Source organism: Barbus barbus (assembly GCF_936440315.1).
Source record: "Barbus barbus genome assembly, chromosome: 49".
In the NCBI taxonomy this organism is placed as follows: domain Eukaryota; kingdom Metazoa; phylum Chordata; class Actinopteri; order Cypriniformes; family Cyprinidae; genus Barbus; species Barbus barbus.
The window spans coordinates 16,960,988-16,987,836 of NC_136727.1; the positions used below are offsets into that span (position 1 = coordinate 16,960,988).

General features: G+C 35.9%; 1 protein-coding gene across 1 annotated transcript in view; it reads left to right on the forward strand.

Moving 5' to 3' along the window:
- LOC306867622 (dedicator of cytokinesis protein 3-like) overlaps positions 1 to 26,849 on the forward strand; it is a gene marked incomplete at both ends in the record, with an annotated part of 204,398 nt that overhangs the window by 162,525 nt on the left and 15,024 nt on the right. The window contains 27 exons of the mRNA XM_079413390.1: positions 6,264 to 6,388; positions 6,787 to 6,949; positions 7,280 to 7,386; positions 9,976 to 10,147; positions 10,475 to 10,572; positions 10,667 to 10,750; positions 11,875 to 11,975; positions 12,061 to 12,142; positions 12,998 to 13,168; positions 15,571 to 15,763; positions 16,081 to 16,208; positions 16,301 to 16,447; positions 18,138 to 18,236; positions 18,369 to 18,463; positions 19,199 to 19,274; positions 20,962 to 21,062; positions 21,696 to 21,754; positions 22,136 to 22,284; positions 22,526 to 22,611; positions 22,744 to 22,770; positions 22,903 to 22,998; positions 23,401 to 23,461; positions 23,568 to 23,661; positions 24,810 to 24,958; positions 25,715 to 25,801; positions 25,971 to 26,075; positions 26,216 to 26,357. Of these exons, the coding sequence (XP_079269516.1) occupies positions 6,264 to 6,388; positions 6,787 to 6,949; positions 7,280 to 7,386; positions 9,976 to 10,147; positions 10,475 to 10,572; positions 10,667 to 10,750; positions 11,875 to 11,975; positions 12,061 to 12,142; positions 12,998 to 13,168; positions 15,571 to 15,763; positions 16,081 to 16,208; positions 16,301 to 16,447; positions 18,138 to 18,236; positions 18,369 to 18,463; positions 19,199 to 19,274; positions 20,962 to 21,062; positions 21,696 to 21,754; positions 22,136 to 22,284; positions 22,526 to 22,611; positions 22,744 to 22,770; positions 22,903 to 22,998; positions 23,401 to 23,461; positions 23,568 to 23,661; positions 24,810 to 24,958; positions 25,715 to 25,801; positions 25,971 to 26,075; positions 26,216 to 26,357 (2,997 nt within the window). The remainder of the gene's footprint in view (positions 1 to 6,263; positions 6,389 to 6,786; positions 6,950 to 7,279; positions 7,387 to 9,975; positions 10,148 to 10,474; positions 10,573 to 10,666; positions 10,751 to 11,874; positions 11,976 to 12,060; positions 12,143 to 12,997; positions 13,169 to 15,570; positions 15,764 to 16,080; positions 16,209 to 16,300; positions 16,448 to 18,137; positions 18,237 to 18,368; positions 18,464 to 19,198; positions 19,275 to 20,961; positions 21,063 to 21,695; positions 21,755 to 22,135; positions 22,285 to 22,525; positions 22,612 to 22,743; positions 22,771 to 22,902; positions 22,999 to 23,400; positions 23,462 to 23,567; positions 23,662 to 24,809; positions 24,959 to 25,714; positions 25,802 to 25,970; positions 26,076 to 26,215; positions 26,358 to 26,849) is intronic.

The window sequence follows — 26,849 nt, forward strand, 5'->3', positions numbered from 1 at the left end:
CAAAGTTGCTCTCTTAATAAATTGTCACTGCGTGTTCCTTCAAAATTTTGAGTCATTCGATGGAATGCTGGCTCTTGGGTCTATTCCCCAACAGTCTTCAGTGTTAAAACCATGTAGCCATGCACAATATCTCTTCTCTTCATCCATAAACTCGCACATCAGTCTTGTACTCCCAGATGTCCTTCAATGGTAGGTGGATTGATAGGTCCTCATCTTCTTCTGAGGATCCCTCTCATTTGTTTCTGAGTTAACGCTTCCTTGTTCTTCTGAAGGGCTCAATGATTGGTTTATCATTCACGGATCGATCAACCTGAGGTAGTTCAATTATAATCACAGACAAGGCTGTGCTCTTTAAATTCAGCGCTTTGAAGCACCAATAAGTCGATAGGCCTCTGAGAACCATGGTTCCTTGGGTTTCTGAGGTGCGTATTTTTCTGAAAGAGGCTTAGATGATATTGAACCACAATATCTTGGAAAAACCCATATAATATTATTTCAGATTGCCGCATTGACTTTATTTCCTGAAAAATATCAAACTGGCCAGGTTTCAAAAGCATAGTCTCAGCGTTGGGATTAAAAAACAATATCTGTCTGTCAAACGATATTAAGTCTTGGCGCCAGCAATTAGATGGAATATTGAACTGTTAGCATTATGAAATGTTAATGACACTTGAAGTGCCACAAGCTTTGAGAATTATTCATTCTCATGACATTTTCAATAAGCTGGAGATGAGTTTGTTTAACAAAACTTCTCCGGAATTATTTGTACATTCCTTTTCTGGTGTCAGTGTCTTGACAGGTTGATATTGCATCATCCATTTCAGCTTTTTCAGTTTCTTTTTAATGCCTTTTTTCAACAGCCTTGGCTCTGGAAGTGTTTTTCACACTCACTTTCTCCATTGGGATTTCAGAAAGTTCTAAGCCATGAACCAAACTAACCATGACTTTCGTTTAAAGCAAAATGGTTTTAGTAATTGTGGCGCTCATTTATTTCAGTTAGTTATCAGTTCATTTTTAATTTTCTTTGTTGTTCTTTGTTGTTTCTAACTTTCATGTTTGTTTATCTATTTTATTTCAGCTTTAAAACTATTTTTAATAGTTTAACAATAACAATACTTTAAGTGATGTAAGATAATCTAAGTGTAATATATCCACATAGATTCTCAAAAAATAAAAATAAACAAAAATCAGTGTTTCTTAAGGTTTTTTATTTTTTTGTCTAATAATTTAGTTTTATTTAAGCATTATTTCTAATAATTTTAGTTCCAGTTAATGGCAACAACACTGTAAGTGATACAGTATATGAAGGTTATCTTAGTGTAAAAATGTCCAGATTGATTCTTGGATATTTTGGTTCCTGTGATTCTGTGTTTTGTCGTCCTCTTAATATACATAACAAAACATAACGTGAGCACATAATACATAAACCGTAGAATCTTCTTCCATTTCTTTATATGTTAGCTACTGCTGTTAGGCCGTTTTTCTTCTTTCCAGCTGGGAATGCACCAGGATTGTTTCTTTTTGGAAGGAATTTGTGCCTGAATAGAGCGCTTTATATGGATTTTATTCAGTGAAATAGCTCTGAACAGGGGAGAGAAGTGTCTAACGCTGTAGCCGTTACCCATTACAGAAAGCGTCTAAACAGGAACGCAATCCAGCACTCACAGGGAAGCCAGCCTGCTGCTGCCAGATAACATTTTTATCAGGATGTGGAACTGTAGGATACTGTCAGCCAAACAAACAAAGCTTTATTTCAGCTTTTACTAAATAAAGCTTTGTCTATTCCATCCACTGTTTCTAAAAGCATTTGTGATCGTATTTGCTTTCTATTCTAGATTTTCTTCTTGGTCTATTCACTAAGAGTAGCATTTTTGTTGTGTGAAAGTTGGCTTACTTTCTTTTCGATCTGATATTAAGTAGCATCAATGATACTGGTATTATTTATTCAAAAGATGTTTAGTAATTATAAGCATTTTAACGTTGTATTTAAATCATTTTAAATGTTTCATTTTAAACACAATGAATTGAGTTATGAGAATGATTTACTAACAAAAAATACAGATCATAATTAAACTTTAACAACTTTTGTTTTCTAATGACTCCAGATAATGTTCAAAGATTGAAAATAAATTGTTTCTAACCTAACCATTTATTAATACAGTTATTTATTTTCACTTTAAAGCTCATTGAGTACAGAATTAGTATTGAAAGTATAAAGGCCCGTTCACAGCAAGCACGAAAACTATAAAGATAACGATAAAGATATAGTTCTAAAAATCGTTTTCAATATTAAAGAATAGCTGAGTCCACACCACAACTATAACGATAAAGGCACAGAGAAACGATATCGTTGGAATCACTATCAGAATGATTTCTTTTCCAGCTGATGAACGATACAAACATTGACAGCCAATCAGAATTAATCCTGCCATAAGAAGCTGGAGAATTTAAAGCAGCAGATGAGCGTGTCCGCTGGTGTCGACGCTAATATCATTATCTTTATAGTTATCTTTATAGTTATCGTTCTTGGTGTGAACCGGGCTATAAGATACTTAAAGATCTACCCATCAGTACTTTACAATTTCATTTAAAGTAAAGTATCCTACCAAAAAACAAAACAAACTTGCCAATTTTGTCAAATTTCACAGGTATTTGCATTTTAAAAAATAAATTTGTCAAAATGTGATTGTTATACACTTATTGTGTAGCAGTGTTCTTTGAGCATCATTGAGATACTACTATAGTTTTTGTTAATATTTCAATTTATATTTTTATATTGTTTTGTTTACAGTTTAATTTTAAAGTTTTAGTAATTTTGTGTTTTTGTCTTTTTTAGTATTTTATATAGCATGTCTGTATAGTTTAATTCATTTTTTATTAACTTTTTTGTTCTACATTTTTAGTAACTTTATTATTTGAAGATATGTTGGCAACTAGCTGAATTACATATTTATTTATTTATTTATTTATTTATTTATTTTTCAGTTAATATTTCATTTTAAGTAACTTTTTTTAATGATTTCAGTTTCAGTTTTTGTTAACTATAATAACCCTGTGTAATAATGCTGTGCAATAGAACAAACAAGGGGACCTCTAAAAACCCAAGATTTCTCTAAATGGGAAAAAGAAGAAATTTAAATTATGCACACCCAAATTTGTAAAAACATCTTAAAAGTTAACAGAGTGACCCCAAACAACTCGTGCAGAGCTGAATTAGGACAATATCCACTATTAATTAATATTCAAAAGAGAGCTGTGAAATTTCACCAGCACCTGAAATACAGTGATCCGAGCTCTTACCAGGCTGAAGCCCTGCAGTGGCAGGAGCAGAACCTGCAGGAGAGTGCACTTTTACAGCTGGTACTCAACTACACCCAAACCAGCATAGCACAATCAGGCCCAACCAAATCACACAGTTACAAAAACACAACTACATTGCCTATTGGAAAGATGCCACTAAAATACAAAAGAAGATGGAGCTGTATTTACACCTGAAAAGAGACTACAAACCTGAGCTGTGTAAAAGATCACAAATGAGTGATCACTGTCTGGCTATAGAGAGAGGATGGCACAGACAAATATGGCAGCCACGAGAACAGAGACTGTGTTCACTGTGCTCGCAGAAAGAGCTGTAAACAGAGGAACATTTCTTACTGCACTGTGATTGCTATCACCGCATTAGAGCTGCATATTTAACCAAATTCAAACAAATTAAACCACATTTTATGGCATTACCAAATGCAGACAAATTAAGTCACATTTTAGGGGAAAATCCCAAAATGATCACAACAGCAGCAAGATATGTATCAGCCTGTCACAAACTAAGACTGTCAGCCAGTGGACAAAACTGAAGCAATATCATTTCTTGCATGTTGTACAAAGATGTTTTTTTTCAATATTTTTCTTGTTTGTGGAAAAAAAATAAAAAATGCATGTACTTATTTACTTAATTATTTTACAGATCTATTCTGTTTTATGTATTATATAATTGTTTGTTCCATATTCATGTAATGGACAATGCTTTGGCAATACTATGCAAGTCATGCCAATAATGTTCATTTGAATTTGAACAAACAAGCAACAATCATTTAAAGAAAAAAAATGTGGAAAGTTAGAATTTTTAAATCTAAATGTAAATCTTGGAAAGGTAACAGAAACCAAACTCAAAACTGACAAATTTATTTATTTATTTATATTATTATTATATAAATTCACTTTTGTTAGGGTACTTTTAGAAGAGCAGATGTTTGTTATATTCTGTACTACTTAGTAATATTATTTTATACGTATAATGGAGATTCATAATGTTTGCAAAGGTCCTCAGGCAGTCAATTTTGTTCCTTGTTACTCAAAATGTATGAGTCATTTTCAGTCTTCTCATCTTGCAAGCAAAAATCAAGTAAACTATTTCATTATGCACATTACACACAAAATAAAGCGAAAGTATTATTGCGTAAGGTGGTTTATATCTTTCTCCACCAGTATATCCACCCCCAGTAAAGACATTCAAGAGATATCTGGTGGCATCAGAGCAAATTTAAGCTTTTCTTAAAGGTGTACGCTGAAATATACATCTCTTGCACTCATAACTGTCTGCAGGGTGGGTGTCAGAAGGAGAAATGGTTTCTAGTGGCGCTCTGAAGAGCCACACATTCTTTTATTGCATCAGCTGTAATTGGAAGAAATCAAATTAAACCCACAACTTCTTTCACTAACAGCTAAAACTTTGTTCCCCTGAGTAGACGGGTAAGAGCTAAGCACAATTCCAGAGAGAGTCTGTGCTTATTTTGAGTATTATGATTCAGATGTTTGCCGCGCGGCTCAGAGAATGTGGGCTGCTGGGTTATGGATTGAATGAGGTTTATAATGAAAGAGTCGACTGAAAACCAAGGTTACATATGGAATCACAAGAAGTTGATGTTTGATGAGATTTCTTACAGCCAGTGGGTACCGTTTCACCTTAACAGTTTAGCTGGACAAACGATTTGACCTTTATGTAGCAATAGCTTTCATTACAGTCTGTAAAAGGGTTTAAAAGTGAAGCTAAATTAAGTGTGCCTGGTCCATCCAAGATTATATTTTCTCTTAAGCTTGAACAAAAACCAATTAAATATAGGAACATGCTAGCAAATTTATTTACAGTTCTTGTATCTATCCAGCTTTTATGGATTAGTCGTAGTAGACTGATGTATGCTGGTTCTGAGCTCGTATCTTTAGTCAGGGTCCAAACTAACACTCTCCAAGTGACAAATGCCATTGAAATTTTGCTTTGCAAATAAGTAAAACAGTTTGCCAGCAACTTTATTAATGACTGCAACATTATTTGAATATAAATGAGTTGTCAAAATGGAAATGGAAGTCATGTAAATGTGGTATGTACAATTCAAAACACTTATATACACTAACAGTGCACTTAAGTGATTACACTTGCTGAAGAAAATATGTGTGTGACTGTTTCTTTCCAATTTATTTACAATTAGTTTTGTGTATAGGATGTCTGAGCGGATGTTTGAACAAGACAGGTGTGGTTTTAGTAGGAAAAAAAAAGAGAAGATATACTGTGTATATATAGAGAAGAGAGAGAAATGGGGGGAAAACTATTTAACTGTGCAAATGTTTCTTAAAAATTTGCCATCAGTTTTATCTAGAATGTCTGAACTTTTTTCAAATCCACGTGATAACACGTGTGTTGAGTTTTTCTTGTAATAATTCTACAAAATATAAATATAATAAAATGACAACGTATTTGTAACAAGTGCAGTTTTACCAAGCAAGCCTTACTTCTGAGAAGCCTCTCTAAGACATCTCTTTTATAGCTAATCATGTTACAGACCTGATGTCAATTAACTTAATTAGTTGCTGGTTATTCTCCCAGCTGAATCTTTTCCAAATTTCTTGCTTTTTCTGCCCTTTGTTGCCCCTGCACCAACTTTTTTGGGACCTGTAGCAAGCATCAAATTTTAAATGAGCTCATGTCGTGGATAAAAGTGTAAAATTTCTCCATTTAAACACACTGAATTCGGGTTGTAAAAAATCTTTGTGCAGCTGTTTCTTTAAAATTTGTCATCAGATTTTGGTCTAGGATGTCTGAACTGTTATAAAATCCATGTGGCTATACATGAATGTTGAGTTTTTCTTGCAATAATTCTCCATAACGAAAATATAAGTAACAGTAACAAGCACAGTTTTACCAAGCCAAACTGAAAAAGACTAATATTACCAAACAATGTGTATTTGTGTGTATTTTTTTTTTCTATCTTCAGGCGACATACGCAACGACCTCTACCTCACGCTGGAGAGAGGAGACTTTGAGAGAGGAGGCAAAAGCGTTCAGAAGAACATTGAGGTCACCATGTATGTGCTCTACGCTGACGGCGAGATCCTCAAAGTACGTCAAACTGCTTTAATAAAGGAAAATTTTGCCAAAATGTTGCCATCATTTACTCATCCCCATGTTGTTCCAATGTTGTATAAAGGGTTGTTGCATGATTATTGAAATAAAAATAAAAAAAGTACGGGTTTGGAATGACACGAGGGAGTAAATAATGACAGAATTCTCATTTTTGGATAAACCATCCCTTTGAAAAACATATCAGTGATCTGTAGCTCATGTGGTGAATCATTTCGTCCAGACAAAATTGAAGTCAGTTTGGAGGAGTAAATGAGTTTGGGATTTTCTGATGTATTTTACATAAACCCATCATAAATGTTGGTGGCGCAAGCTTTGATGCACACTATAAAGCCACATAAAAGCAAACGGTTTCCATTTCTTCTATCTTTTATCAGGAGTGCATTAGTCTGGGCTCAGGAGAACACAACATCAGCGAGTACCGCTCTTTCGTCCTCTACCACAACAACAGTCCGCGCTGGAGTGAGGTTATCAAACTGCCCATCCCCATAGACCGCTTCCGCGGGTCCCATCTGCGCTTTGAGTTCAGACACTGCTCAAGTAAGGACTTTGTACACTGCTTGTATAATTTTGCACATATTATATATATATATATATATATATATATATATATATATATATATATATATATTTTTTTTTTTTTTTTTTAAATGGACAAGATACTCTTTTATTACTCATTATTCAACCTGTTGGGTTATATGATGCATGCACTACTTGACATATTCAAAAATCAAGTTTTTTGACTTGTTTCATGAAGTGATATGATTTATTTTAACGTTTTAATTAATTTTAATTACTGGCACTTGAAACTCGACAAGCACTTTGGACAATATTCAAATATTAAAACTTTTTTCTTTTTTTTTTTTACAGCAAAGGACAAAGGAGAAAAGAAGCTTTTTAGCTTTGCTTTCACTCCGCTTATGAGGGAAGATGGCACCACACTGTCAGATGAGAGCCATGAGCTTTACGTCTACAAGGTGAGGCAGACTTTACGTAATGTGAAACACATCATAAATAAATAAAAAAAGTGTCAAGATGTGTGGAAGATTTTTTATTTTATTTATTTATTTTAGTTTAGTTTTATTAGTTTAGTTTTATTTACTTTATTTTATTTTTTTAGGTATTCCAGTAGAAAAAAAGTAATTTGAATTACATTAAAATAATAACACTTAATATATTAGAATATCATTTTTAAAAGCACATTTTAAAGTGGATTTAAAAAACACTTTTATCCACTTGCCTATAGTGATGTCATGATTTCCATAGCATTATAGTTTCAAATGATATATATTAGTGCTGGCAAACAATTAATCGCGATTAATCACATCCAAAATAAACATTTTTGTTTGCATAATATACACACGTGGTCAGAATTATTGGTACACATGGGTTGTGTGAAAATAAAAGGGCTGTGAAAATAAATCTGCATTGTTAATCCTTTTGATATTTTATTTTAAAACCAAAATTCACAAAAATCTAACCTTTCATTGGAGAATAAGAATTTAAAATGGGGGGGGGGGAATATCATTATGAAATAAATATTTTTTTTTCTCTAATGCACATTGGACACAATTAATGGTAACCTTTTATTCAATACTTTTTGAAACCTCCATTTTCAAAAATAACAGCTCTGAGTTTTCTCCTATAATGCCTGATGAGGTTAGAGAACACCTGACAAGAGATCAGAGAGCATTCCTTCATCCAGAATCACTCCAGATCCTTCAGATTCCCAGCTCCATGTTGGTGCTTCTTCTCTTCAGTTCATCTCACTCATTTTCTACGGGTTCAGGTCAGAGGACTGGAATGGCCAGCAGAAGCTTGGTTTTGTGCCCAGTGACCCATTTTTGTGTTGTTTTTAAGGTTTGTTTTTGGAATATTTTCCGGTTGGAAGATCCAAACATGGCCCATTATAAGATTTCTAACAGAGTCAGTCACTTATTGATTTTTTTATCTGTTGGTATTTGATAGAATCCATGATGCCATGCGTCTGAACAAGATGTCCAGGACCTCCAGCAGAAATATAGGCCCACAACATCAAAAATACAGCAGTACATTTCATTGTACACATGGGGTACTTTTTATCCCTGTGTTCACCAAACCCATCTTGAGTGTTTGCTGCTATAAAGCAATTTTTTTTGTTTCATCTGACCATAAAAGCCAGTCCCATTTGAAGTTCCAGTCGTGTCTGACAACTGAATATGCTGAGGATTGTGTTTGGATGAGAGCATTTTCTTTTCATTAAACCCTCCCAAACAACATGTGGTGATGTAGGTGCTGTTTGATTTTTATTCTTTTTTTTTTTAAAGGTGTTCTGACCCTGAGACTCAACTATTTTCTGAAATTCTTCAGCTGTGATCCTTGAAGAGTCTTTAGCCACTCAAACACTCTCCTTCTCACAGTGCATTAGGACAATATAGACTCACGTTCTCTTCCAGGCAGATTTGCAACATTTTCTGTTGATGGGAAATGATTAATTATTGCCCTGATGGTGGAAATGGGAATTTTCACTGCTCTAGCTCTTTACTTAAAGCCACTTCACTAATTTGTGAAGCTCAATTATCTTTTGCTGCACATCAGAAATATATATAATGTGATTAAGGGAATTTGGGCTTTTTTTCCCTCCTATTTATATTTCTGTGAAACAGGAAGCAGTGGCTGGATAATATCATGTTCATAATCACCCTGGTGTGCTCAAAATTGTGAATATAAATGGGAATATACTTCAGAGATATTTTACTCATACGAATTTCTAGGGGTACCAATAACTGTGTCCAACGTGTATTTGAGAAAAAAAAAACATTTATTTCATAATGAGATTTTCGCCCATTTTCAATTGTTTTAGTTCAATGAAAGGTTAGATTTTTGTGATTTTTTTTTAACAATAGATCAAAAGGATTAACAAAGCAAATTTATTTTCACAGCCTTCTTTGATCATATTTACCAAGGGTACCAACAATTCTAACCACGTGTGCATGTGTGTGTACTGTGTATATCTATTATGTATATATAAATACGCACACACGCAAGCATGCACATATTTAAGAAAAATGTTACGTTTATATATATAAAATATATTTATGTATAATATAAATATATACATGCAAATACATGTAAATATTTTCAAAATATATACTGTATTTGTGTGTATTTATATATACATAATAATTCTAGACAATACACACATATGTTATGTAAACAAAAACTTTTATTTTGGATGTGATTAATCGTGATAAATATATATTATACATATACATTTATATATATATATATATATATATATATATATATATATATATATATATATAATTCAGTAGTGTGTCTACGATTTTAATTAGCGTTTTTATTTCAGTTTTATTTTTTAGTTATTTTGGTATGTTAAGTGAAACTAAAACCAAAACTAAACTAAATGTTACCTTGGCAACTTGCAGAAATAAGGTTTTTATACTTTGTATTATTTAATTTTGTTTCATTTACTTTATTTCAAGTTGAATTTATTTATCTATCAGTTTTAGCGAATGATAATAACCCTGTTTAACTTGTAAACCTCTCTTCTGTACGTGGATTAGTGTGATGAAAACACTACCTTCAGTAACCACGCGCTGTACCTGGGTCTGCCCTGCTGTAAAGACGATTTCAACGGCTGCCCCAACATCCCGTCCAGCCTCATATTCCAGCGCAGCACTAAGGAAACCCTCTGGATATCCACTCAGCTCTCTTCCACCAAACTAACACAGAATGGTAACACTAAATGTCATTGCACACTGAGTCCGAAATTTTCGCACATTAAAAAATAAATACGACCTCACGTTTCATTCACATTTATACACTGCCTCCGAAACATTCGTCCGTCATAAACAAATTCGGATCAGGTTCAATTTTCTGCATTTTCGCATCCGTAGCAAGCATTTTGATAGGAAAGGATGACAAATACAAAAAAACTGCAAAAACGCATACAAAAATTTCAGACTCAGTGTGCAAGGACACTAACAGTTTTCCTTCATTCATCAGTTGTTGTGTATACTTCTCAGTGTAATAACACTTTCTTGTTGTGTTTGTGTTGTGAAGTCGATCTACTAGCCCTGTTGAAGTGGAAAGCCCATCCAGACCGTGTAATGGACATTTTGGGGCGATTGCGGCACGTCTGTGGGGAAGAAATAGTCAAAGTGAGAGCTCTGTCTTGTTTTTTGTCTGTGAAAATAGCAGATTTTAATGTCTGCTTAATGTAATTTACATAAATTTTCTGTTTTTCTTCTCCAGTTTCTTCAAGACATCCTCGACACGCTGTTCTCCATTCTGGATGACAACACAGACAAATATGGACCCCTGGTGTTTCAGTCACTGGTTAGAAACTTTAACAAATGACATTTGTAGGACTGCGCCATAGCTTACCTAACGTTAATAATTCATTGCTGTAATAACGTGTCCGGTTTCCATTCATCAAAAGACTCACACCCACATGTTCTGTGTGTTTGTGTGTGTGAACACCCATAAATGTGCATGATTCATCTTTCATGTGTGCTCATGCTGTGTGTGTGTGTGTGTGTCTGTTTTGAAAAATGCAAGATTTCAGCTGGCGTGGATCCAGGCATTATTAGGCGTTCACAGCTGTTTGATAGTGGTGTCTCCAGAGAGCCTTTAGCTTCTTGTACTCTTGTAAAAAGAGTCAAGATGTTCTAGCCTCTCTTGGCCTGAATACATCTGTCATGTTTCTGTGTGGAGAATAGGGAACCTACACGGATGCATTCTTCTTGCATGTATATTCATTTTTTATTTAGTTTAAAGGAACAGTTCACCCCAAAATTAAAAATTTGCTGAAAATTTACTCCATACTAAATGTAGATGAGTTTGTTTCTTCACCGATTTGGAAAGTTTTACTATAGCATTACATCACTTGTTCACCAATGGATCCTCTGCAGTGAATAGGTGCCGTCAAAACGAGAGCCCAAACAGCTGATAAAAACATCACAATAATCCACAAGTACATCAGTTTATGTTTTGTGAACTGAAAAGCTGTTAGACGTTGGTAAGAAATCCATCATTAAGTCTTCATTAGTCTTCTATCCATAATATTGCTTTATCTAGTAAAAAAAAAAAAAAAGATTCATCTCATATGAATCAGGAGAGAAATATGCACAGATCAAGCCCAAATTACAACCAAAAGGTGTCCAAAATAGTTCTATACAAATTATGGGTGGATTTTAATGTGAGAGGACAACAATAAATGGATTTCTTCACTGGAGGAAGTGCTACTATGGATTACTGACTTGTTTTTTTTTTAGGGGGGTTGTCCAGAAGTGATGTTTTAAAGTTAGAACGGCTTAAAAATGGATTTATTGGTTTTATTAATTATATATATATATATATATATATATATATATATATATATTAAAATAACACTGATGCATACTGATATTTTCAACATCAGTCAGAAATTTGGATCTGACCTGCTTTCCATCTCTGTCTAGGTGTTCATCATCAATCTGCTCCGGGACAGTAAGTTTTATCACTTCCGGCCTGTGATGGACACGTACATCCAGAAGCATTTTGCTGGAGCACTAGCTTATAAGTAAGTCCATCTATTTTCACAGGATATTTTTGTTAAGGTTTTCAATCTGAATATGTTATAACTAGATGTTTCATTTCAAATTCAGAGAGTTGATTCGCTGTCTGAAGTGGTATATGGACCGATCAGCAGAAGTTGTTCGACAGGATCACATCCAGGAAGCCATGAGGGTGAGATCTCCTTGATTTTACCAAGTATGCTGTATAACCACACAAACAGAGCTAAATAAAAAAATCACATAAAATCATATGCCGGCCACTATCAACTAAACAGTGATGCAGCTTTATCAGGAACTAGAATAAATAATGCATTTACATTTTCAGTGCAGACCTTTACAGATAACGAGCTGAAGCAAATGTTTTAAAGATTTCCTATTCCCTCACTGTATGGTTTTTGTTGAGATGTATTGCCATTGCTGGTTTGATTGGTGATTCATTTTGGTGCTGACAGTACCCTCATATTAAAATGTCAAGCACTGTAAAAGTACAGAGAAATTATAATTCAGTTAAAGTGTGGGTGCTGTGTCAAAATTTTCAAAAGTATCTTGCCGAACACATACTTGAGTGAAAGTACGAAAAGTTTCCACTTTTAATTGTACTCAAGTATATAGAAGTAAAACCATTTACTTCAGCTTTTGAAATTGGCTGATGAAAGCCAGTGGAGACTTTGATGCACAAACTGTGCAAACTCATCCATTTAATCATTATAATATTTACAACTCTTTGCTTTGAATTAAAAAAAAAACAGCTCGGTACAAAATGTTTTCTTTTTCTTTTTTTGTTTGTTTGTTTTAATGGAAATATGACGTATTTAGTTTAATTAGCACTCGAGTTAAGTACAAATTTCCCATCCGAATATTACAATTTTGAACTTTCTTCATTTGTCTTCAAGGTACAAGCACAGGGATTGTCTGTATTGATTGTTCTTGGAGTGTTTTAAAGACATTTTATAGCATAAAAGCTGAAAAGCTTGGGCACTTGCAGATATTGTCAGGCTACATTTGTTAACTGTAAATCTACCTCCAGGCTCTAGAGTACCTGTTTAAGTTCATCGTCCAGTCACGGATCCTCTACTCCCGGGCCACCTGTGGGATGGAGGAGGACCAATTTCGGGCTAGCATCCAGGAGCTTTTCCAATCCATCCGTTTCGTGCTGAGTCTGGACAGTCGCAGCTCTGAGACACTCATTTTCACCCAGGTCAGATTTAAACTCAAGAACTGTTCACATTTCATGTTTATGAAAATGTACATCTGTGAGGAGATACTACCTAAAGGGACAATCTGATATATGAGAAGAACTGTGTCAAAAATAAAAAGCCTAAAATTGCTAGGAGTGGGATTTAATGGATGTATGCTTTATTATTGTGCACTTTTGTATTAATGATTTTATTAATTTATACCTCACCCTGGTTTAATTGAGGAATTAAGCGAAGAGAACAAAAGATCAAGGTGGTCTAATGTTTAAAAAGGAAAGGATCAGTTGTAAATCCATCACCAAATCCATGGTTGTTGACCCAAGATTAAAGCTGTTTCCTTGAGGCCCAGGTTTGTTTCGTGTTCTATGAGATTAATGCATCTGTCTCTCTCTACCCTAAATAAGTTTTACGTCTAAGCTGTTTAGACAGCCCCATCTCAAGAAAAATCCTGTGAAAGTTGCAATTAGACAAAACAAGGTTTTCCTGAAGGCTGAAGGAGTGCATTTAAGTAAAGACATCTGCTCTATCTGCTCTAACATTTCTATGAGAAATGTTCTGAAGGTGTCAAATTTGAAGAACACAAGATTAGAGGACTTGAGACAAATTTCAAGACACTGAAGCCACCAAACAAGTTCTTGAGAGACTGTAGTATCATTTGTCACTAGATCTTTGTCTGAAGATGGTACTTGCTGATATGATGCTATGTTGTTTGGAATGTATGTGGTTTCTGAGGTTTTCTGAGTGGTTTAAACCCATTGCTTTGGGTTGTAATGTGTTACTCATCCTATTGCAATGATGTTTTGGATTGTTGGTAACAGCTTTTCTAATTGGCAAACTAGTTCTTCTCTCCCCCAAGTTACTATGATATTATGAGCCCTAGACATGCTTTGTTTACCAGGTTATAGTTCCCCTCAGTAAGGCATATAAAGTATAATTCAGTTCCTCAGCACAAACAATGTGGGACGGTTTATGTGTAAAGGGTTAGGGTTTGTAGAAAGATATATTTTGTTACTTTTGTTTAGTTATGGGTAGTGTTTGTACAGGAAAATATGACATTTCTTTCTCTGTTCATTTTTAAAATGTGGAATTCTGGATTATGCTCAAGATACATCTTTGTTAGTTATGTTTGCACACCTTTACAAAACATTTCTTCCACATGGCTTTTTCTGTCACCACCATATCTCATCATACATTATATGCCTCTACCAAAGCATCATTTAATAAAAAAAAAAACACGTGGCTGTACTTTGATTAATCAATGTCTGGACACAGTACGGACCATCCTACCCACAATTCTTGAACAAATAATCTGATGAAGATTTAGTCTTCTTTGGTTCTTGTTGACTTAATATTTTCCTGAATTGTCCCATATTGTACCTTTGTGGACTTTTCCCATCCTTGCCCCGTATCTTGACCCAATCCTGCCCAACCTCACTGTGCCTCCTAGGGTCCCCAGCCAACTACAGGACAAGCCACCACCAACCAGGGCAACTGCTTGCAGCCATTGAGCTGCAATGCCCCACGGCTCTCTCTGCTGTCTGTAAGTAGATGCAGCTTGTTGAATTGCCCCACAGTAATGGAACGGAGACTCCCTCACAACCCAACCCAATGCCAAAGCCCAAAACATCTACCATCACATACAACCACTCCGTACCTTTCCAGAACACCAGACCTCAACAATGAACCAACAACCCAAACAATCTGACCAACACCAACAATTGCTCCGCAATGCTTCCAGTGCATCTTCCGCTGGGTTCTTTGTGTTTCTTGGTTTTGATTGCTGTGTTTGACACCAAATCTTCTCCTGCACAAAGTCGAGTTCCTCCAAACACCCCCATTTTTCACCTCTTGAGTGGTATTGAACCGGGGACCAGAGATCAACTTGCCTGCAATGGATCGTACCATTGGGCTGTTGAGCAAAGGGGGGAAGAGAAGTCCTAAGAAGCAAGAGATGTAATGGACCTTTGAATTAAGGAATGGCCAAGACCAAGGTTTTTGACTATGACCATGACTATATAGACATCTTCAACCTTGCTCTCAGAGATGCACTGGCCTGCAAAGTTTAGAACCAACCTAACCCCACCTGCCTGTAACTGTCAAGTTTAGGTTAGTTTAGTTTGATTAGTGTTTGAGAGAAACTCTGTCACACAGTGGGTCTCCAGAAGGTAGCATATTGTGGGGCATCTTCTTAAAAATTTTAATTGACTCAATCCCTAATCTACCAAGTAACCATGAGGTGTTGATGAACCCTCACTGTTACTTCATCTCTTGCTGTGTAGGTAATGTCCATCCCATCTTTGGTCAACAGGCCCATCTCATCTTGTTTTATCTGAAGGAGAACATAAATAATGACCAAATTGCAAATGTAAACCTTTCTTTCTCTGGTCTCTTCCGATCTTTTCAGGCTGCCCTACTCAACTCATTCCCAGCAATTTTTGACGAGCTCCTCCAGATGTTCACAGTACAGGAAGTGGCAGAGTTTGTGAGGGGAACTCTGGGTAGCATGCCTAGTACGGTCCACATCGGTCAGTCCATGGATGTGGTCAAGCTGCAGTCCATTGCTCGGACGGTGGATAGCAGGCTTTTCTCCTTCCCAGGTATTTCTTTAAGAAATCTTCACTCTCTAATGTGCTAAATTTTACCTTTTAGAGATACAACAGCTTGTCACTGGGGCAGTACTCTCAAAGTACTCTCATTTACCCCTAGTAGTACCTTAAGGGTACATATTATGACTCTAAGGTACTAATATGCACCTTTTATGCTTAGAAAAGGTACAAAGTTGTCCCTTTTAGGGGTACTGCCCCAGTGACAAGCTGTTGTACCTCTAAAAGGTAAAATTTTGATGACAGTGTAAATGTCTGAAATCTTAATGAGGTGAATTAAGTTAATAAACTCCCTCTGTTTGTTTGCACAGAATCAAGGAGAATTCTCCTTCCTGTTGTTCTCCATCACATTCATCTGCATCTGCGTCAACAGAAGGAGCTTCTGATCTGCTCGGGAATCCTGAGCAGCATTTTCTCCATTATTAAGAGCAGCTCATTGGTACACTTCGGTCAATGTGCATGTCATCAAAACTCTGAACATCCCATTGATGACTGGTTAAAGAGACAATGTTCCTTGTTTCCTATCTGCAGGAGAGCTCTGTGCAGGAGGAGGTAGAGATGATGGTGGAGAGTTTGTTGGATGTGTTGTTGCAGACGCTGTTGGCCATCATGAGTAAATCTCAGTCTCAGGAGGCGGTAAGAGGGCAGCGCTGTCCACAGTGCACGGCTGAGATCACTGTTAGTAACTAACAAATCTGATATTCTACTTCTTTCCTTCCCTCCATCCCTCTTCTCCTCCACCTGCTTGGCAGCATCCCTACTGAGATCTTTTCTTCATCTTCTGTTTCTTTCCCAGCATCTTGTTCTTATTTTTTCTGCCTACAGAGTGCATCAGTCAGGTTCGGAAAGTAAAATCGCATTATTAGAGAAATACATTTTTTAATGATAATAGATCTACCTCAAGCTCCAACATTAATCATGCCAAATTAATGTGTTAAACGGTCAAATCATATATATATATATATATATATATATATGACAATTACTGTAACTTAAATATAAAAGTAATCACTGTTGCTCTCTCTCTCTTTCTCTCTCGTTCATGTTCATGTCTGTTTTATGTCTCTCACATTCACTTACTTACTCACTGACTCACACATAATACAATATGTCTTCATGCAGGTGAATTTCACGAAAACTACACATAAATGCATATTTCAAGGACAAAAGAAAATTAAACCTCTGTTTAGGACCATTACTTTCTTCATAATTTTCTTTATGCAAAATATAAATGCGAAATGTTTTAATTATTTTCATTTCTGCATTAAAATATGACCCTAATCTTTCTTGACAGGTTTCGTGAGACTCGCCCATGCTTGTTTGTCTTATGTCTCTTATGTTTAGTCTGTTGTAACACCTGCTTAGAAGGCTAAGATATACAGTAAACTACTATAACACAAACATGCTCTGATCTGCACCCTGATGTATGGGTTTGCATCCTTTGATATACTTTTGCTTGCTTTTGTTTGTTGTTGAATGTTTAATTTTTTGAGGTATTCATCATAGATAGTTTATAAACAGAGCCCAGCAGAACTAATATCATGTCTCTGTGTATATGTAGTTAAAAAAGCATCGTCAGACAAGAGAATCCACTGTGCCCTTTGATAGCATCACATATTTGCAAACATTGAGTTGTTTTAGCACCTGGGTCTTTAAAATGTGTATAAATAAATGCTGCATTTGGATCCATGCTGAGTTAAAATCATTTGATCACTATTTGATGGACTACTACTGCCAGGATAACTAAAATATTTTTAATATTCTGATACTAATGTTGGGTAAAATGCATTGACATTTGTAAGTCTGTCACATTCTACAAAGAGCGTCATTTATATGGCATTTATGGTTATGGCTGCCCAAAGACGAACGACAATGACCTAATTTAAATGGGCATATTGTGCCTCCTTTAATTGGATTGTGGGTGGTTGGTGAATCATCAATGTTTGCGCTGAAATACCACAAACTAGTCTCACATAGCCAGACTTTTGACTAACAACATGTCCACATTGAAGTTTATTCTGGCCAAAAACTGCCCATTTGGAGAGAAAGAAATTGCTTGACCAATAAGTTAAAAAAGCTGTTTAAAGCCAGCTAGTCAGATTAGAACTGGTGATTTCAGCCAGCGTTTTCATTTTGTGTACGTAATATGCATCAGACATTTAGTGAGCAGACTGTAGGCGGTCTGTGGCGTGCCGTCTGAGGCTGAGACTAAGTGCCACAACTGTTAAGTGAATTCATCCCACAGTGTCTTCATGTCTCTCATTCATTCTGCTTCCCCGCTCCCTTTCGATGCGTTTGATTGACTGTTTGATTCCCAAATGAACAGATTGATTGGCTCACAAGGACTTGCCCACTTTCTGATTGGCAGGGGGAGTATGTGTCCTGCTTGTTGTCCCTCCTGCGTCAAATGTCGGACATTCATTTTCAACACCTACTGGACAACTTCCAAAGCAAAGAGGAGCTAAAGGTGAACCGTCTCATAAATTTCAGAAACCAAGCATTTGAATCATTTATATTATTGCTTAAAGGTGAAGTTGTTAAATGTTAAATGTGAAAATACTTTCTTCTAACTCAGCTTATACAATCCTATCTCTTGCAGGAGTTCTTGCTGAAGATTTTCTGTGTGTTCAGAAACCTGATGAAGCTCAGTATATTCCCGCGTGACTGGAACGTCATGCGACTGCTGACCAGCAAGTGAGACCTCAGTCCTGCTTCCTTCCAGAGTAGTTCTGGAATTGTTCTTTTTTTTTTTTGGTTCAAAACATTGATTTGCTTTGAATAAAACATATATAATATATTTGGGATAATACAATGTATTTCTCTTGAAATATCGTATTTTTATTATTTATATAATGTCTTTCAGACAAAAACAGTAAAGTCACAATTTCAATATGAATGTCACTGCATTAGATATTTTTACAGAGCATATATTCACTTTTCAAGAAAAAAAAAAGTTTTTATAATAAATTTTATAAAGTTTGGGGATGAAATTGATCAAAATTTACAGTTCATCAAAGAATCCTGAAAAAAAAGTATCATGATTTTTACAAAATATTAAACAGCTGTTTAAGTAACTGTTTTCAGCTTTGATAATAAGAAATGTTCCTTGAGCATCAAATCAGCATATTAGAATGATTTCTGAAGGATCATGTGACTGGATGATGATGATGATAGCTTCAGCACTGGATCACAGTAATAATAACATATAAAAAAATATTAAAATAGAAAACATTTACTTTAAGTTGTCATAATATTTCACAATATTACTGTAGTTTTGATCAAATAAATGCAGCATTGGTGAACATAAGAAACTTATATATATATATATATAAACGTACAAACTTGTGAAAAGTACTCTATATTTATATATATTTGTCTCTCTATCGTCTAATGTTTTTTTGTTGTTGTTATCCCTTTTCTTTCTTGCAGTATCATTGTGAGCACAACTCAGTATCTGTCGCCTGCTCTCCATAAAAGCTTTACAGATGCTGACTTTGATTTTAAGGTGTGTGATTGTGATGAACATCAACCACACATTGCACCACAGACTCCCTGGCACTGAAACACATATTAAACATAAATGTAATTTTTAAACCCGCACACACCTCTTTTTTCTGAATATCATATTCCACGTACACAAACGTGCTTGATGTGGGCCTTTATGGTGTCCTGCTGTTGGGCACACTTGGCTCTCTCTAATCCACTCTAATGAAGCTCTCCTCCCTGATCAAGACAGATGGTGCCACTAACCAGGGAGACTGGCTCTGAAAAGTTCAAATCTACTGAATTATTAATGAAGGTTATCTTTGAGAGAAAAAACATGGCCCTGTCTACCAGAGTGAGCTTTCACTGGAAATCCCCTGAAAAAAAAACACATTGTGGAACAACTTAAATCCGAAATCCAATCTGAACTGATTAAGGTGGTTAATATACACTGGTAGATCAGTTTGACCAGTAAAGCCATGCAAAACTTATTCAGCATATCATAAGTAATATCAATTAGCATCCTTAAGGTGTGGTCACATTAGTGAAATTTTGGCGAAATTTCACAGACAAAAAACTTCCATTGTCTGTAATCAGTAGTTTAGATGTATGAAGCACAGCTCACACAGAAGATACTTTGAAACCAAGCAGATTTCTGTTGGTCAATTCAGCAAAGTTACATGAGCAATTAAACACGTTGCGAAATCTGCATGGGAAATATTTCGCAAAGGTCTAGATTCTGTGGATGTCTATAGAAATTACTGGATTTCGTCAACAAAATGTGCAGAGCAGCATTAAAAGTGAGCGCACCATTAGGGCCAGCTTTACTAAACAGGGAAAGTTAGCACGATAGCGCAATTCCAAAACAGCGCCAATGGGTGTGGACGTTTCTGTGGGTGATTTACCAACAACACGTGAAACTCATACAAATGCATATTCAATAAGGTGTCCACGCCTTTTCAATCCTAATTCATCACTGTGCATCTTTATTCAATCATGACAGTACTATTTTTACATCAAAAGACAGTTTGCGCTGGTGCAAGCTATTAGTAAAACTGGCCTTTAGTGTCCAAACAAGAGTTCGGAATAGTTTGATATGGAAAATAATTGGTGGGTGTGGCTTCCTCTCTGGAAGAGGGGACTAAGACACTCCCACCCAAGAATTAATAGATATGCTCAACTTAAAGTGGCGCCAAAGTCCCTTTAAGGCAAGTCATTTCACTTGGCGACCATCTTTGAAATGCCTCTCAGGCAGCTATTTCAGTCGTGCAAGAAGGCGAAAATATTCCACCATATTGTGCGTTGCACTTTCTCCCATTCATAAGTAATAGGAATGCACCACCTTTATACTAAAGTCTTTGGCAGCGCTGCTTCAAGTCTACCTAATATATACACAACCTAATCAGTTGTCTATCAGTGTGGGCTTTCACTGGATATACCATAAAAGACCAATGTAGAGCAGCTTAAATCCGCAATCCAATCTGAACTGGTTAATGTACTTTATCATCATAGGTAGATCAGTTTTGTTTGACCAGTGAAGCCATGCTAAAATTTAATCAACATGTCACAACTCTTATGAATATTGAAATTGACATCCTTAAAGGTACAGTTCACCCAAATAAAATTACTCCTTCTCCTTCAAAACTTTGTCAAGTTCTCCATTAAATACACAGCTGCATCACTAAACATTTGTGTTTGTTTTCCATCAGGTGTGGAATTCGTACTTCAGTCTGGCAGTGTTGTTTATCAACCAGCCCAGTCTACAGCTGGAGACTCTGACACCAGCCAAGCGGAAGAAGGTCTTTGACAAGTAAGACTTGATCCTGCTCATTCATACACCGTAATGCCTAAAGGCACTACAAAGAAATCAACCTGCCATTGTTTCTAAATGTGCGCAGATTGTAATGTATTTCCTCCTCAGGCTTTCATAGGAAATGCATTTTGTTTTGAGGACAAAAATCCAAATTACTTTCACAAATGCTGTCAGCAGAGCTTAAGTTGTATTTAACCCAGATACTCATTTAAATATGAAACAAACAATAATTTGGGTATTGTAGCGAGGGCTTATCAATGTTAAATCCATCCAGAGTACATGCAACATCTCTTTGGATTCCGTCTTTTCTGGCCAGCTCTCCCTCCTTTTGTTGTCATCCATGAGATCTGCATCTCATGATTAATAGATACCTGTTCCTTCAGTTATTGGTCAAATAATCAAACACAAAAAACGCAAGACTGCTGCATGGCATGCAAGATAGATGCTCTCCCTGTGAGTTTGTTGGGAGGGTTGATTCATCTCTCTGCTTTATATCTGTGATCTTCAGCCCAGCGTGTGGCTCTTCTGTTTTTCTGAGTCTAGTATGTTTATACATGCTGTTTGTTTGTCATTTTAGATTGCTGGATGGATTTAGAGGAGTTTTTATGCGTGTTTTTGTTGTCTTTGTAGGTATGGTGATATGAGGGTCATGATGGCTTATGAGCTATTTAGCATGTGGCAGAATTTGGGTGAGTGTTTCGATTCTCTCTCAGTCTGTTTCATGACTTTGTTTCTCTTCTCCTGCATTTCTCTGCACACGCACAGAAAAAAAAACCTAACAGCAAACACTCACGTCCTACAGAAAAACAGTACTGACCTCTAGAGGTGGAAGAAGGTAGTGCACTGCAGAAATTACCTCGAAACTAACCACCATAAGGTGTTGCTGCAACTTTGGGCATTTCTATGTCACAGGGTTTTTCATTATTAATATTATTAAAAATAACAGATTTCAGATGCAGTCTAAGCTTACCCTCTTTGTTACATAAACATAGATTTTTAACAATAAAGAACCACCATAAAAAAGAAAGAAAACGTAATGAATAATCACAATTTGCTTGGTTTGGCTGCAGGTGAGAATAAGATCCACTTCATACCAGGAATGATTGGCCCATTTTTGGGTGTGACGCTTGTACCGCAAAATGAAGTCCGAAATATAATGATCCCCATCTTCCACGATATGATGGACTGGGAACAGAGAAAGAACGGCAACTTCAAACAGGTCTATTATACCTGCTTCTGCTTTTCTGTCTTTTCTTGGCTATTTTTTCTGCTTCTCTTAACCTGAGTTATTTTCCTGAGTTATTAATGATTTAATTATTTAATTAGGAATTAATAAATAAACAAATATCGTTGTATATTATTATGTATATATAATTTCCCAAAACACATAAGTAGCACCAATAAGGAAATATTACTCGTTTCATTATAAGCACCTAATTCAGTTCATGTTTACGGTGCAGGTGGAAGCAGAACTGATAGACAAACTGGACAGTCTGGTGTCTGAAGGCAAAGGAGATGAGAATTACAGAGAACTCTTCAGTTTGCTGTAAGTGCACAAACACACACACACGCTCTACCTTCTCCACTGACACACACACACAGCTACACATCCAGCTGTTTAAGTACTCTTGTTATAACCTGAGTGTCTCTGATTTGCCTTGTGCTGCGGGATTATTAGAACTCAACTGTTTGGGCCGTACCCCAGGTAAGAGGAAACTAACCCTGTTCAACCTATCAGATGCCACTCAAATGGATATTCCATTACAAGCCCCTCTTTTACCTTCAACCCATTAAACGACTGTAAATAATTCTGTATATATGTGTGCCTTATTTCTAGTCTGCTGGAGAAGATCGAGCAGGAGACCTGGAGGGAGACGGGCGTCTCTTTCGTCACGTCTGTCACGCGCCTCATGGAACGACTGCTGGACTACAGGTAAATCTCTCTGTGATTTATTTATTTATCGAATTAGCTTTTATTTTTATATTTTTGGTGTTTATTTTCATTTTTAATGTTATTTTTTGTCATTTTTTTCTATTTATTATATTTTTAGCAATTTTATTTTAGTTTTAGTAACTTTAGTACTTCAACTCATTTTAGTTTTTTTTTTTCATATATGTATATTTTATTTTAATTAGCATTAACAATTAATAGTAACTTAACAATATCCTTTTTTTGTAAATTGAATAAAAAAACAGCCAAATTCCAGTCTAACTTTGAATTTTGAGACATTCTTCTCATATTTGTGTGCAAATGCATCAAATGGCCCATATATGGTCAGTGGGTGTGGCATCAGAGGGCGTGTCTAATGAGACTTCCTGTTTCTTGTGTCGGCAGAGATTGCATGAAAGGCGATGAGACAGAAAACAAGAAGATCGGTTGCACCGTTAACCTGCTGGTGAGTCTTACCCTTCATTCAATTCTCTGTCAACTTAATATATGCAATGTGACATTTTTGGGATAAAACAAAAGTAACCTGAGGATCATTTGATCTCTTTTTTTAGAATTTCTACAAGTCGGAGATTAATAAAGAGGAAATGTACATCCGATACATTCACAAGCTGTGCGACATGCACCTGCAGGCCGAAAACTACACAGGTGAGACATTTCTCTGTTACTTCACATAGACACGCTTAAAATCACACAGAATGTGTTTTAACGTTTAAAAAAGACGGGAATAAAAAAAAAACAACGTATGGTCGAGAGATGCATTTTTTAAAAGTTACACTTGTAACTTGAGCGTCACATTTTTAAAGCGCCATTTCATGCATGAGATGCTGCAAATACAAAAACGCAACCTTCAAACGTCCTTCTAGCAAAGGGGCGGAGCTACATAGGTAATACTATAAAAAGTACATATTTTATCACTATGGGCCAGATTTAGTAAATAGGGTAAATTAGCATTAGAGCGCAATTCCATAAAAGCGCTGATGGGAGGGGAAAATTCTGGTTGTGGTTTGCTAACAATGCGCACATTAAAGAACACAGACGCAGCCGTAATGACTAGCACAATCTACCAGGAGCAGCGCAAATTAACGCCTGCTTTAAGACATGCTTATTTTGGCCGTTAAAAAATGGCGCAAATACCAGTAATTTGACGAGTGGAAAAGTTAGTAAATCGCATTGCATGAATTATTTTAATACTCTCCTCCCATAATTTTTGCGACAAAGGGAAACTCCTAGAAATGGATATTCAATACGGTCAGGCGCAAAAATCCACGCCTTTTCAGCGCTAATTCTTCACTGCGCATCTTTAGTAAAGCCTGACAGTACTATTTTAATACCAAAAGACGGTTTGCGCTGACGCAAGCTGTTAGTAAGTCGGGAAGTCGTGGCCTAATGGTTAGAGAGTTGGACTCGTAATCCAAAGGTTGTGGGTTCGAGTCTCGGGCCGGCAGGGATTGTAGGTGGGGGAGTGAATGTACAGCGCTCTCTCCACCCTCAATACCACGACTGAGGTGCCCTTGAGCAAGGCACCGAACTGCTCCCTGGCTGGCCACTGCTCCGGGTGTGTGTTCACTGCTGTGTGTGTGCACGTTGGATGGGTTAAATGCAGAGCACGAATTCTGAGTATGGGTCACCATACTTGGCTGAATGTCACTTCACTTCAAACTAGTAAATCTGGCCCTATGTATGTTTACTGGGATTCGAACCCATGACCTTTGTGTTGCTAGCACCGTGCTCTACCAGCTGTAAAAGGAAGTACGTTACTCAAGAGTAACTTTATCAACCGCTGTGTCCCACAGAGGCGGCGTTCACGCTCCTGCTGTACTGGGAGCTGCTCCACTGGGAGGAAAGACCCCTCCGAGAGTTCCTGCACTATCCTGCGCAGAGCGAATGGCATCGCAAAGAGGGTCTCTGTCGTAAGGTCATCCACTACTTCAACAAGGGAAAGGTATATCCTTTTTCCAGATATTTCTTTGTTTCTGCAACAGTTTAACACATTTTGGAATAATTCCTATATCAAATTTAATTGAAAATTGTCTATGCACAATTATCCTCCACAGACTTATGTTAGAAAAGACAGATTATCGAAAAGGACAAAAATGTAGGGCGGGATTTGGTTCTGTGAAACGGTTTTTGATTGGATGTTGAGAAGTGGGCGTGGAATTCATATTTGAATTAATATTACAAGCTCAAAAATATACCAATGCATAAAAAAAACTATTTAAATGAAACAAAATATTAATTGTTCATAGTAAGGTTTGTAATATGCATTTAGAAAATAGTTTCTAATTTAATGTTAAATTCAACATTTTCAACATTCAAAATATAACTGTAATTTAATTCATTTTTAAAATGTTAAAACAATTCAGATATTTTTTCACATATTATGAGTTTCTTTCTTCCGTTGAACACAAAAGAAGATATTTTGATAGAATTTGGTAACCAAACCGTTGACGGTTGCCATTGACTTCCATAGTGTTTTTTTTTCAATGGCTAATGATGACAGGATTTTCATTTCTGGTTGAACTATCCCTTTAATTCTCATAAACACCTGACAGAAAACAAGGTGCGAACTTGACTTAAAGAAATGTGTCTATAAACCTACCTAAAACTTGCCATGCCAGAACTGCTGGTGTTTCTTTTTCCAGAAATGTAAATCTAGTTTTAAATTTCATATGCTGTCCTGGTCTTGTTCTCTTCCCAGTGTTGGGAGTACGGCATCCCGCTGTGCCGTGAACTAGCCTTCCAGTACGAGTCCCTGTACGATTATCAGAGTCTCAGCTGGATACGGGTCGGTGCTTTTTGATGTTCCTTTTTTTAAAATGTAAATATATGAATAGAGATTATATAACCGCACTCTGAGTGGACCGCACAGCTATTAATGTACTGTTATGTATTATGCTCAGAAGGAGGTCAATGCTGTGTGAATATTTAGTTCTTTCTCTTTTTTTTTTTTACAGAAAATGGAGGCGGCATATTACGACAACATCATGGAGCAGCAGCGGCTAGAGCCGGAGTTCTTCAGGGTGGGATTTTATGGTCGGAAGTTTCCCTTCTTCCTCAGGGTGAGCTATTGTGATATTTACACGCTCTGTTTGTTTGTAATGATTGTAAAGATTAAATAGATTTTTCAATACCTTAAATTATATAGCAACACAATATATAGTATGTATTTATTTATAGATTTTTCTTTCTCTCCACACAGAATAAGGAGTTTGTTTGTCGAGGACATGACTACGAGAGACTCGAAGCCTTTCAGCAAAGAATGCTGGGAGAATTTCCACAAGCTATCGCCATGCAGCACCCAAATCAGCCAGATGAGGGGATTTTACTGGGTGAAGCCCAGTGTATCCTTCTCCATAATAAGTTGGTTGTGGGGTCTTTTAATGGAACAGGGATAAGGAAATTGATGTTTTTTTTATTAATAATTGTTTATTGTGTAAATTAAAAGAAATGTTCAATCAATAAATAATTTTGTTAAAATACAGTTAATTTCTGCTTAAATGATTTTGTTTAAATAAATATAAAAAATCTCTGATTTACTTTTATAGTATTTAAACAATAAATTAAATGTATACTTCAAAATGTAACTTTAAAAATTCATGAAAAAAGTTATGAAATTACATTTTGAATAAGTTTTTAATATAATATAATTTTGCATAAATAATTACATTAAAATAATTTAAGAATTTATACTACCCAAAGACTTCCATGAAGTCATGTATTGACATAAATTTATAATTTATATTTAGAATTTTAATACAAAATTAATTTGTTTATAAAATTACAATTTTACGTAATTAATTAATGATGCTCAGTGTATCCTTCACTCTAATAAC